Source organism: Budorcas taxicolor, chromosome 4, assembly GCF_023091745.1.
Source record: "Budorcas taxicolor isolate Tak-1 chromosome 4, Takin1.1, whole genome shotgun sequence".
NCBI lineage: Eukaryota > Metazoa > Chordata > Mammalia > Artiodactyla > Bovidae > Budorcas > Budorcas taxicolor.
The window spans coordinates 94,583,518-94,594,594 of NC_068913.1; the positions used below are offsets into that span (position 1 = coordinate 94,583,518).

Below are 11,077 nucleotides of genomic sequence, written 5' to 3' on the forward strand. Positions count from 1 at the left end.
GGAGACGGAATATAAGGTAAAACAGTTTTTTGAACATTTTGTATAGTTTATAAACAGTATTGAGATGCGCCAATCATTTTGAGAACATGAAGGGAGTTGAACCATTGACTTTAGTAAATACACAGCTTAAGACAGATAAATCAGTTTAGCCAAATAAGAGATGTGGGGGCAAGGGGGAGGAAGCACCTGGAATAATTCATGCTGGTGCAGGCATTTATGGGCATGACTGTCACTGTCAAAGTGATAGCGATTCCTGGCAGTGACAGCATAAGAAAGTTATTTCAAACTCATATTTAGGACCTACTAAAAGGTTTAAAAAAAATTTTTTTTTAATGTCTCATTTCTAAGGTGTTTTCCTAAGTTCTGATTCAAAATGTATCATCTTTGAACGGATCCCCAGGAGGGGGAAAAAATTACTGAAAAGGAAAATAATTGTCTGTACACTGAAAAAGTAGCCATATTCCTTTACAATTGCCTTGTACATAGAAATCTGTTCTCCAAACGCTATAAATTGTGCCACTTAAGAGTAGACACTGATGACTGCGGAAATGGCCCTTGAGGTGGTCTGAAGTAGACCCAGCTGGAACAGCTGCTTTGTAGGTAGGAAGGAAATCGTAGGAAAATGGAAAACTGACCCCTCAAGTTGCTGTCACTCCCCTTCCCATTTTCTGTGTTGGTAGTGGTTTGGTTTTTGATACAGAAAGTAGAAATGTCCTCAAATGTAAAGTCCTCACTGCACACAGGCCAGTACGGCTCCTTAGTTGGGGCCAACTTGGCTAGAAGAGACAGTAGACACTTCGGTTTTCTGGGAGCTAGACACTTCAGACTCGTCTGTCATGGGTTTTCCACACACCATTTCCATGATGCAAGCGCGGAACTAGAGGGAAAGAGCAGAGAGTCTCCTTGGCAGACCAGTACGGAGGAGGCAACATCCGGAAGCGTGCGAGAAAAAAGACCTTTGTATCCCCATAGCCTCACACAGTGCCTTATACATGGGATCTCCTCTAGCAGTACTGATTATGTCTTCTCAATCCTCAGAGCTGGCTAGTCCAGGCTAACACTACTCACTCCTGCGGGATCTACAATAATAATCCCTACACATTCTGGCTAACCCTGAGGCCTCACTGTTGGGAAACCTCACAAAGCACCCTGTCCCAGGAAATTGAAGTGAAAGTGAAAGTCACTCAGTTGTGTCTGACCCTTTGCAACCCCATGGACTATACAAACCATGAAATTCTCCAGGCCAGAATTACTGGAGTGGGTAGCCTTTCCCTTCTCCAGAAGATCTTCCCAACCCAGGGATGGAACCCAGGTCTCCCGCATTGCAGGCAGATTCTTTACCAGCTGAGCCACAAGAAGCCCAAGAATGCTGGAGTGGGTGGCCAGGAGAGCACTGTCAAAAGTGACCCCACAGTACCCCCACCCACCATTACTAGAAAGTGCTCCCAACTAGGAAAGGGCTGCCAGTTCTGTTAATATCCAGGAGCTTCCTCATTAGTTTTTAATCCACTTCTGGAACTGAGGAAACAAAGTAATTCTCAAAGCTGAGTGTTTGGCTCTATAAGACAGGAACCCTCCTTGATTTGTCTGAGTTTGGGTTATTAGCTTCAATACAGGATTTGGGGTAGGCAGAGCAGCTAAACCCATGTGCCACAACTACTGAAGCCCGAGCCTAGAACCCGTGCTCCACAACAAGGGAAGTGACCGCAGTGAGGAGCCCCCTGCTCACCACAAAAGAGGACTTTACCTGCTTATTCATGAAGCAGTAGATGATGGGATTGTAGACACAAGCACTCTTGGAGAAGAAGGCAGGAATGGTGACAAGCCGTAAGTCCACCCCATGGTTACGGTTGTTGACTATGTACATGGCCAGGGCAGCGTAGGGTGTGTAACAGAGACAAAAGGATCCCACCATGACCACCACCATGTGGCTCACCTCCCGCTCAGCCTTCTGGGTCGAAGCTGACTCCTGCTGCTGAGCCGCAACCTGGAAAGAGTGCAGAAAACATCACGCCCTCTGCTCCCTGGCCCTGAACCCCCAAGTCTGGACGTTTTTCAACCAGGGGGCCATCTGCTCTAGTTGTCTCTCTGCCGTCCCACCTTCTGACCTAGTTCCTCTGTTCCCCTTTCCTTGAGGAAGGCAAGATGGAGCCAGCTCTCTCTCCAGTCCGTGATACTGGATGGAATCACATGCATCTCTCGATGCATCTGAGCTGGGATGACTCCACCTCAGTCTTCATCCCCTCATCTCCCTGTCCCTGCTTCCTGCACTGCTTTTTGATACCCCTCACTGGCTGTGGACATTTCCGGGTGTTTTGTGTTCTTGAGCACATACCCACTCTTCCCTCTCATCTAGAGCCCTGTGACCCCTTCCTCCCTGACCCTCACAAAAGCCACTCACAGCTCTGAGGGCCCCCAGCAGCTGAGAGTAGGAGAAGCAGATGAGGGAGAGAGGCACAATGTAGCAGAAGATGAAGAGGAACCAGGTATAGTACTCGCTGTAATATTTGGTGCCCACGGTGTACCAGTCGGGACCACAGGAACACTGCAGGCCCTCAGGGAGGAATCTGCAAGGGACCAAGCACTTGTTCACTGTGAGGCTCACAGCAAGAATTGGTAGAGCGGGAGCTGAGATTCCTGGGTTGTGTTCTCTGCTTAGAACCCAGAGTTATGTCAGGCAGAGGGTATTTTCTGTCCTTACTAGCCAACCTTTGGCAATTCCAACCACAGAGTAAACCTTAGCACTTGTCTCCCACAGCCCTTTCCCTTCTCTATTCCTCTAGCTCTTTAAAAATTAGAGGTCAATGACCATGCCCCACTCTCTTCCCACCCTGAGAACCTGAGCTTCTAGCTAAGTCAGCATAACTGCCCTGCACTCTCACCGGCTCCAGCCAAAGAAGGGTGGGATGGAGACACCAATACCGATGGTCCAGGTGGCCACGACCACCATCAGGGCATGCTTGGAGCTGAAGCGGAAGTTGCCGAAGGGTTTACAGATGATGATGTAGCGCTCAAAGGCCAAGAAGGCCAGTGACCAGCCTGTCACCAGACCTGTGATGAAATGGGCGGATAATGGGGTCAACAGCGCCGCTCATCCTGGCAGGCAGAGAGGAATACAGGCGGTGTGGAGAAAGCACAGAGAGGAAGGGTTGGACTGGAGAGTGAGATAGAGTTTGGGACTCGCTCAGACCTCCGGGTGGCTCTCTACCTCAGCATTCAAAAGAACGCCAAACTTCTTCCCCCTGGAGTCCTCTTTAGCGGTCCATTCTAACCCAACAGCCTGGCCCCTGGCTCCCATCCTGAAGCAGGATCCTTCCCGTTCCTCCAGCTCCCTTCGCCTGCAGTACCTGCTGTACAGCCCAGGAAGGCCTCCAGGGCACAGACATGGCGGCCGAAGACGAAGTACCCATAACAACTGCTGATGAAGACGACAAAGACAGAGAAGATGCAGTAGATGAAGCCCCCCAGAGACACGTTGACCAGAATATAGTTGAGCGGCTGCCGCAACTTCCTGTAGCGCAGTGTGGCCACAAGCACCGTGGCATTGAGTGGCGTCCCTACAAAGAAGACAAAACCCATGAAGGCTGCCTGGAGGTGGAAGGCCCAGACAGGGGCGAGGTGGTACTGAGGTCCATCCCACGGCCCCACCAAGGAGATGTTCTTGAACAGAAAAAACTCCTCCTCCTCTGACATCTTGCTCATGGGATGTCCCCCACCCCCTCTGATTCCTCTTATAGATCATCCTCCCCCACCACTTCTCCCCCACCCTGCCAAAGACCCTCTCCTCCAAAGCCACTTTGGGGCTCCCTGAAAGATCAGTACTGATCCTAAGCCTCCTAAGGACAAAGTTTGAGATTAGAGACCCCAAACCCCCACCTAAACCTTTTGTGGCCCCAAAGCCGATTGTGTGTTCTTCAGAGGATAAAAGATTGGGCTCACAGAATCCAGATATGCAATGCTGCGGGCTGGAATAAATAAGAGTGGACTCAGTAGGGAGATGCTGACCCATATTTAATGAAGACCCTTCCACCACTCTTCTTCCCTTTGAGTGGAACTGTTGAAGGCAAGCCTCTTCGTTTCGCTTCAGGCACCACTATATCCCTGTAGGTGTTTGCACACCATCTGCCTCATTGTGGAAGGTGCCCCCTAAGTCTCCCTCTCCAGGGGTCTTGGGCTCAGCCAGCCTCAGGCTGCAGGAAAGGGTAGAGGATGGAGAGTGTTCTTGAACAGCCTTCATGGAACAGTCCAGGGGTAACTTGACAGTGCCTAGAGGTCTAAGGCATCCCAGGCTGCCAGTTTCTTCATGGCGAGTCATCCCAGAGATGGAACCTTTCCTGCTCAGAACTTTCCCAGCCAGGTCCAGGTTGGTGTGTTGTGGTCCCTCTCACACCATGTTCACACCTGCCCCTGCCGTTAACTCAGCAGTGCCTAAGCTGCCAGACTTCCTCCTGTCTGCCCATCCCAGACCTGCTCAGCTCTTAGCCTGATTTGCTGAGAAGCCACCCTGGTGACCCCAGCTCCAGTCTAAATTCTGTGTGGGGACTTCCCTGGTGGTCCAGGGGTTAAGACTCTGCACTTCCACTGCAGGGGGTACCCACGGGTTTGATCCCTGGTTGGGAAACTAGGATCCTGCATGCCACATGGAGTGGCCAAAAAAAATAAAATACTTAAAGCTCTGCTTGCACTTATACTCAACACTACACTTCAGCCTTTATGAGTGTATCTTCTTCCAAACCTCAGTAGACTATAGATATATAGATAAGAGTGACTATAGATATATAGATAAGTTAAAAGTGAAAGGATGGTCCAGTAATGGCAGTCATTTGGGTCAGGTGAATCCCATCATAGATAAAAGTTACAAACTCTGGACAAAATGTGGAAAAAAAAAAAACTATTTGAAAGCACTATAAAGTACCCTCAAAACAGGCAGAAACTAAAGGGGACTCAACCCTTGAATGAAAGGAACCACCTACTATCTACATTCAAATGGATTTTTCCTAAGGACAATCCCCATCTATAGGGCAAGGACCAGCTAGGACTCCTCAAGCAAACAGTCCAGCCTTTATTGACTTGGAGAGTCACAAGACAGAGCCTGGGACTCCAGAGCAGCGGGAAATTGAAGGTGGGTTTCTGGGAATGAAGGAAGCCATGAAAGGAGAAGCCTTCAAATCTGCATATAAACTCCCCTCAAATCCTAAGACGACTGCTGAGCTATGCCTGGAGGAATCTCCGAGGAGCCCAGCAAAAGGCAAGAGCTGAAGGTCTGAAAGCTCAGCAGAGATATGGGCTGCTACCTACTGCAGGAGAGAAAGAGTTTATATTTGATTCCTTCCAAGTTAGACAAGTTAAGCAAGGACTTCAGCTTCTCCAGTTGAAACTCCCAGAAAACCACACTTTAGGACAAAAATCTGTCCCTTGAATCCTGAACTAGAAATACTAGATGGAGACATGTCAGCCATTTCTGAAAGTCTGACATTTCCAGGCACACAGGGACACGTGTGCATGAGCACACACACACGCTCCGCATAGACACTCACCCACAGGTAGGATTCCTCGCGGAGGTTCCTGGTGAAAGCCAGCTAACTGTCCAGGAATTGCAAGGCCAGTTGGTCCCCACTAGATTGCCTGAGTTGGCATATTCTGTGCCCTGGGTCCTTAAGACCAGGGCCAGAAGTCCCCCTGGAGGCAGTGTTTTAAGTGCCCATCCCTGGGCAGGGCACACAGCAATGCGTCAGCCTGGGCTGAGTGGACTCAGTCCCCGTCAGCTGTCAGAGCTCTGCTGAGGCACCCACCTCTGCAATTGGTTCTGACAGGAGCCCGCTGGGTTTGGGCTGTCAGTCCAACCGTTATGGGTAAGAGAGGCCTCTTACGCCCACTCCTTAGGCCAAGTGGCTGCATCTTTAGCCTCTCCCACTGTGGTCCTGACAACTTCCCAGACAGTGTCTTCCTCTCTATTCCACCCCACATCAGAAGTAGGGGCAATGGGCCCCAGCTGAGGGCAACGCAGCCACAGTTGAAAGGAGGCAGATGCCCCTGTGCGGTTCAGGCCAACCGAGCCTTACTCAAGCATAGAGTCTCACTGGCAAGGGATAAAAATTTCCAGTCACTGAAGCCATGGAGTAGGAGGAGGGGAGATTTTAGGGAGAGGACAAGAGGTATCGGAGAAGGGTAATGATATAAAAACTGAAGACGTTTTAGGTATGGTGGACCCTCCGCTTCTGCAAGGGTCAACCAAAATATTTTAAAATTCCAGAAGATTCCAAAAACCAAAACTTAAAATTGCGTTATACAGGCAACTATTCACATAGCGTTTACATTGTATTTATAACTATTTACAAGGTATTATAAGTATTAGGTATTGTCAGTAATCTAGAGATAATTTCAAGTATCCAAGAGAATGTGAGATTATATGCAAGCACTATGCTATTTTATATACGGGATTTGAACATCAGAGGATTTGGGTGTCTGCAGGGGGTCCTTACCAATCCTCCTGTATATTTAAAGGGCTGTATATTTAATATATAATATTGTACCCTTTTCAGATTTCGAGTTATTTTATTAATTTAGGAACATGACAATACACTGAGGCTTTACAGAATATCGCGTCAGGTACATTTAGACCAGGGTTTTCTCAGCCTCAGCACTACCACCACACTGGATGATCTGGGGGGATCGGGGTGGGGGGTGGTTGTCTTGTGCAATGGAAGATGTTTAACAGCATCCCTGGCCTCTGGATGATGAAAGCACCACTGCCACCTCCGTGGTAATAACCCGGTCATGTCTCCAGACACAAATGGCCCCCCAAGAGGCAAAATTGCCCCCTGCTCCTCTCCCCTCCAATTGAGAACCAGTGATTTCAAGTTGAACTTATAAATGCCCAGAACCAAACAGAAAACAATCAAGAGAAATTATGTTTTTCTAGTACTTTTAATTATCCAGAAAAAAAAAAAAAAAGTCCTAGTGAAAGAGGAGATTTTCTGATTTGTTTCAGGGTTTTTATCCCCCTATTGTCCTAGCAGCAGCAGCAGTGTATTCATATATACTCCCACCTCTTCCAGAGATAGTTTAAGGAAGGCTTACGGAACTATATAGGATAAATGAAAAACTATTAATCAAATGTGAAAGCAAAAAAAAAAGAGAGAGAAACAACAGAAGCAAGTTCAGGGGTGAGAATGAAATACAACTACTCTGGGAGCTCGCTATTGATGGACCATATATTCATGCTTCCCCAGGGACCCCATTTACAAAATTCAATGTCCAGAAAGCAAACACAAACTAACCATTCTTCGGATTATGAGAGGCAAAGAGGGGGGATCACAGAGGAGACATCGGTGTGATTTAATAAACAAGGTCCTTAACAACATTCCTGAGTAGCACAACCACCAGTTTCACTGGCCCGGGTCTACTATTGACTAGTACCTTCAATATAGGCTCCACACAAGGCATGATTCAGAACAGGACATAAACCAGAACCATTCCCCGGGGGGCCAAATACCAGCTCTGCCAGGCTGCTCTGATCCACAGGACATTTCAACTCTCTGGAGGCTTGAATCATTGCTTCTCTCCGCTTAGTTTTTTATCATTTAATTCCTGTTTTGAGTGGATTGTAAATGCCCGGGGCTCAAAATTCAAAAAGCACAAAAGAACATACAGTGAACAATACATTTCTTTCCCACCCAGTCTCCCAATTCCCCTCTCCAGAAGCAACCAGTGTTCGTTTTTTGCTGTGTTTTTCCTGCATAGGAGGTGACAACGAGCTTGAAATGATGTGTTGTGACAATGTTGTCTGTTAAATACTGACCAGTCACTCTCCAGAGAAGTGGTGAGATAAAGGAAAGATTCACACACGCTCTTTTGAAAATGAGAAATCATCCAAGGTTTACTTGAACAAATGCCATCTTCATATCTGGGAGGAAAGGACAGAAACCACCCCCCTATCCCCTATCCCCACCCAGAGGCAGAATCATGACTCTCCCTAGAGAATTTCATCTGCTGGCCTTAAAATGCAGAGACAAATGAGTCACTGAGGGCCTGAACTCCTACTGCCTAGAGCCAGGCCACAGTCACTTTGGAAATCAACGCATGGTAGATGCCAACGGATTGCCACCAGGAAAGCGATCCTCTCCCTGACCCCACCATCTTGGAGGCATTTGGAAGTGTGCGGGTGGGGAAAGGATGTCTTATGGCTCTTGGCAAAGAAGCTAAAACTGCTAAAACACATTTCATGCTCAGATGTGTCTGACTGTGTGACACCACAGACTGTAGCCTGCCAGGCTCCTCTATCCATGGGATTTCCTAGGCAAGAATTCTAGAGTGGGTTGCCATTCCCTTCTCCAGGGGATGAGAATACCTTCCTGACCCAGGTATTGAACCCAGATCCCCCACATTGTGGGCAGATTCTATACCATCTGAGAGCCACCAGGGAAGCCTCAAGAATACTGGAGTGGATAGCTATTCAAGAATACCAGAGTGGGTAGCTATTCCCTTCTCCAGGGGATCTTTCCAACCAGGGACTGAACACAGATCTCCTGCATTGTAGGCAGATTCTTTACCGTCTGAGCCATCAGGGGTGGCCCAGGGAAGTGTGGGGTGGGAAAAGAGTATCTTATGGCTCTGGGCAAAGAAGGGTTTACTGGTATTGACTAGGCAGGACACTGCTCAAGACCGCCCACACTGAGAAGGATCCGGCCTCAAATTCCATCAGCTCCCCCAGAGAGAAGCCTGGGCTGGGACCCAACCCCAGTCTCAGCCCTGAAACATTCTCTCCAAGTCCCCCTGGAGCCCTTACTAGGAGCCACCTCACTCCCTGGCACACCAAGCGAGAGAAACAATTAGGGAATGCATACTGAGGTAATGGAATGACGTGTTGAGTGGCTTTTATTTATAAGCCAGTTTGAAGCTGGGGAACAATTACCCAAAAAAGTCCCTTTGGTTTGAGAATAGATGAGCTGTTGCTTTTCTCTCTGGCCATGACTAGTTAGCTGAGTCAGGCATCTGGTCCAGACACTCCTGGATGGAGATAATAAAACTTGATCCCCTGAGTACAAAGGAATGTTGGCCAATCAGTTCTCTAAAGAGAGAACCATTCTTCCTCCTATCCAAGAGAAGGGGTTGGTTTATTAGGAAGCCTATTTTTACGTGGATGGTGGAGAGGGTTTCTTCAGGCTTATGGTTTTTACCTCGATCCGAGTATCTGTTGCCCCTGGTGGGGTTTTTTTTGTGTATACCCCTGACTTTCTTTCTTCATTCTTGCACTAATTAATTCCACAGTCATTTGCTGAGAGATATCTGCAGCAGCAACTGTGCTGTGAGGGTGAAATGAGATTAATCTGATAGAGTGCTTAGCAAAGGCCAGGCACACAGAAGTGCTTGGGAGTCGTTTGTTTTGTCAGCAGTATTGCCGAGTGCCAGATGCCAGCCTAGATCCAGAGATCAATAAGAGAGATCTCTGTCCCGCCAGAAGTCCCCAGCCTCCTAGGGGGCACCCCCCACCCCGGAAGCAAGCAAGTGTCCTGGGATGTGATGGGTGTGGTGCCGTGGCAGAGCCTCCTGGGTCTCCTACAAGGCCCCAGTTTCTAGAGGGGTGACCTCCTCCCTCTCTCTCATTTGGGAAACCCCAGCTTGAAGAACCCCACCCTGGCCACCCTTAGCTGATGGGCCAGCTCGTCCCTGCAGCTTCCCTGGATGGGATGAACAGGGCAGGCCGGGATGAGGGAGGGAGTGTGTGTATTTACAGAATGTATTCCCATTTTTGGTTTTCTAGAAAGTCTGGGTAGCATGTGTACTGTGTTTAAAACAGGCTTTGGATTCAGATAAATGTGATCCTTGTAAGCTGAGTTTTGCCAAGTTTCATTTTCTTACAGTGGGGTGACAGCTATCTCACAAGGCTGCCATGAAGTTAAGAAAGAGCTGTAAAGCGCAGATCACACCGCTCAGCCTACCGTAAGCATTAAGTGGCAGCTCTCCTAGTGTGTATTTTTTTCCCTGCCCTCAGATTACACCATCGTAACTCCTTTCCTTTTCCAGCACTTTACAGTTTGCAGCATACTTCCTTTCTTTTTTAAGTCTATTGAATTTGTTACAATTATTGTTTCTGTTTTATGTTTTGGCTTTTTGGCTACAAGACATGCGGGATCTTAGCTCCCTGACCAGGGATCAAACCCTGACCCTCTGCACTGGAAGGGGAGTCTTAACCCCTGGACCACCAGGGAAGTCCCTGTAGAGTGCTTTCACTTATGTTTTCTCACCTGATCCTCAAATGACCCTGTGAGACAGGGCAGGGGTTCCTTCCCCAACTGACAGATGAAAAAACTGAGTCATATAGCAACTGTCACCTAATCAAAGGTGATCGAGGACAGGCTTCTCGGTCCCCATCTGGGAGACTGATGAGTACGGAGGATTTTTTCTGTTGCTCTAATCATGAGATAAGAAAGAAGGATGGTTTATTCCGGGTGCAGGAGACACCAAACTGGCTCCCCTCAGCCCTGGGCTTCTCACAAGGGCGGCTGGAGGAGCCTGGCCCCTTCTCTGCCCTTCCCCAGCAGCACCCCATGAACTCCACTTGGCAGCCTGGGGGAGAGCTGGATGGTCACAGGGAAGATGGAACAGTCCCCGCAGTGGGCTGGGGAAGAGCGGAGAGCGCTGAGGGGTGAGGCCTGCTGGAGTGGAGCCGGCCTGGGCTGGGAGCCAGCCTGGACGAAGAAACTCTTCCAAGAACCACAGACTGTGGCTGCTGCTGAGATGGCAGAGAAGGCACATCTGGAAAGGGATAACCATCAGTGGCTCGTTGGTCTAGGGGTATGATTCTCGCTTAGGGTGCGAGAGGTCCCGGGTTCAAATCCCGGACGAGCCCTGTTTTTCCTGGATTTTCCTTTTTTTCCATTCCCTTTTCCCCACCACACACACAAGTATACACTGCCTGCCTTTTCTACAGTTAGAAGCAGAGATGATGTGGTGGTGAGTGAATAAAGGACTCGGGACAAGCTGCCAGTCAATTTCCCCACTAGCCATGTCCTATAGATACCCCATTATTCCCACTGAGGCCAAACCAAGCAGAAAGAGATTGTCATAGCTCCAG

General features: G+C 48.6%; 1 protein-coding gene and 1 non-coding gene across 2 annotated transcripts; one reads left to right on the plus strand and one right to left on the minus strand.

Annotated features, from left to right (window-relative positions):
- Positions 1-757: 757 nt before the first annotated feature.
- Positions 758-3,702, minus strand: OPN1SW (opsin 1, short wave sensitive). Its single transcript, XM_052638766.1, has 5 exons — positions 3,348-3,702; positions 2,883-3,051; positions 2,402-2,567; positions 1,748-1,987; positions 758-877 (listed from the first exon to the last, which is right to left on the minus strand). The coding sequence occupies exons 1-5, from the start codon at positions 3,700-3,702 to the stop codon at positions 758-760; spliced, it is 1,050 nt and encodes a 349-aa protein (XP_052494726.1).
- A 7,078-nt stretch (positions 3,703-10,780) lies between these two features.
- Positions 10,781-10,852, plus strand: TRNAP-AGG (transfer RNA proline (anticodon AGG)). Its single transcript has one exon. It is a non-coding gene; the product is annotated as a tRNA-Pro (tRNA).
- Positions 10,853-11,077: the final 225 nt, after the last annotated feature.

Coding starts and splice junctions, on each gene's coding strand:
- OPN1SW (XM_052638766.1), bottom strand. CDS start 3,702: ATGAGCAAGATGTCAGAGGAGGAGGAGTTTTTTCTGTTCAAGAACATC. Junction 3,052..3,347: donor CTTCCTGGGCTGTACAGCAG/GTACTGCAGGCG, acceptor ATTTCATCACAG/GTCTGGTGACAGGCTGGTCA. Junction 1,988..2,401: donor TGCTGGGGGCCCTCAGAGCT/GTGAGTGGCTTT, acceptor CACTCTTTCCAG/GTTGCGGCTCAGCAGCAGGA.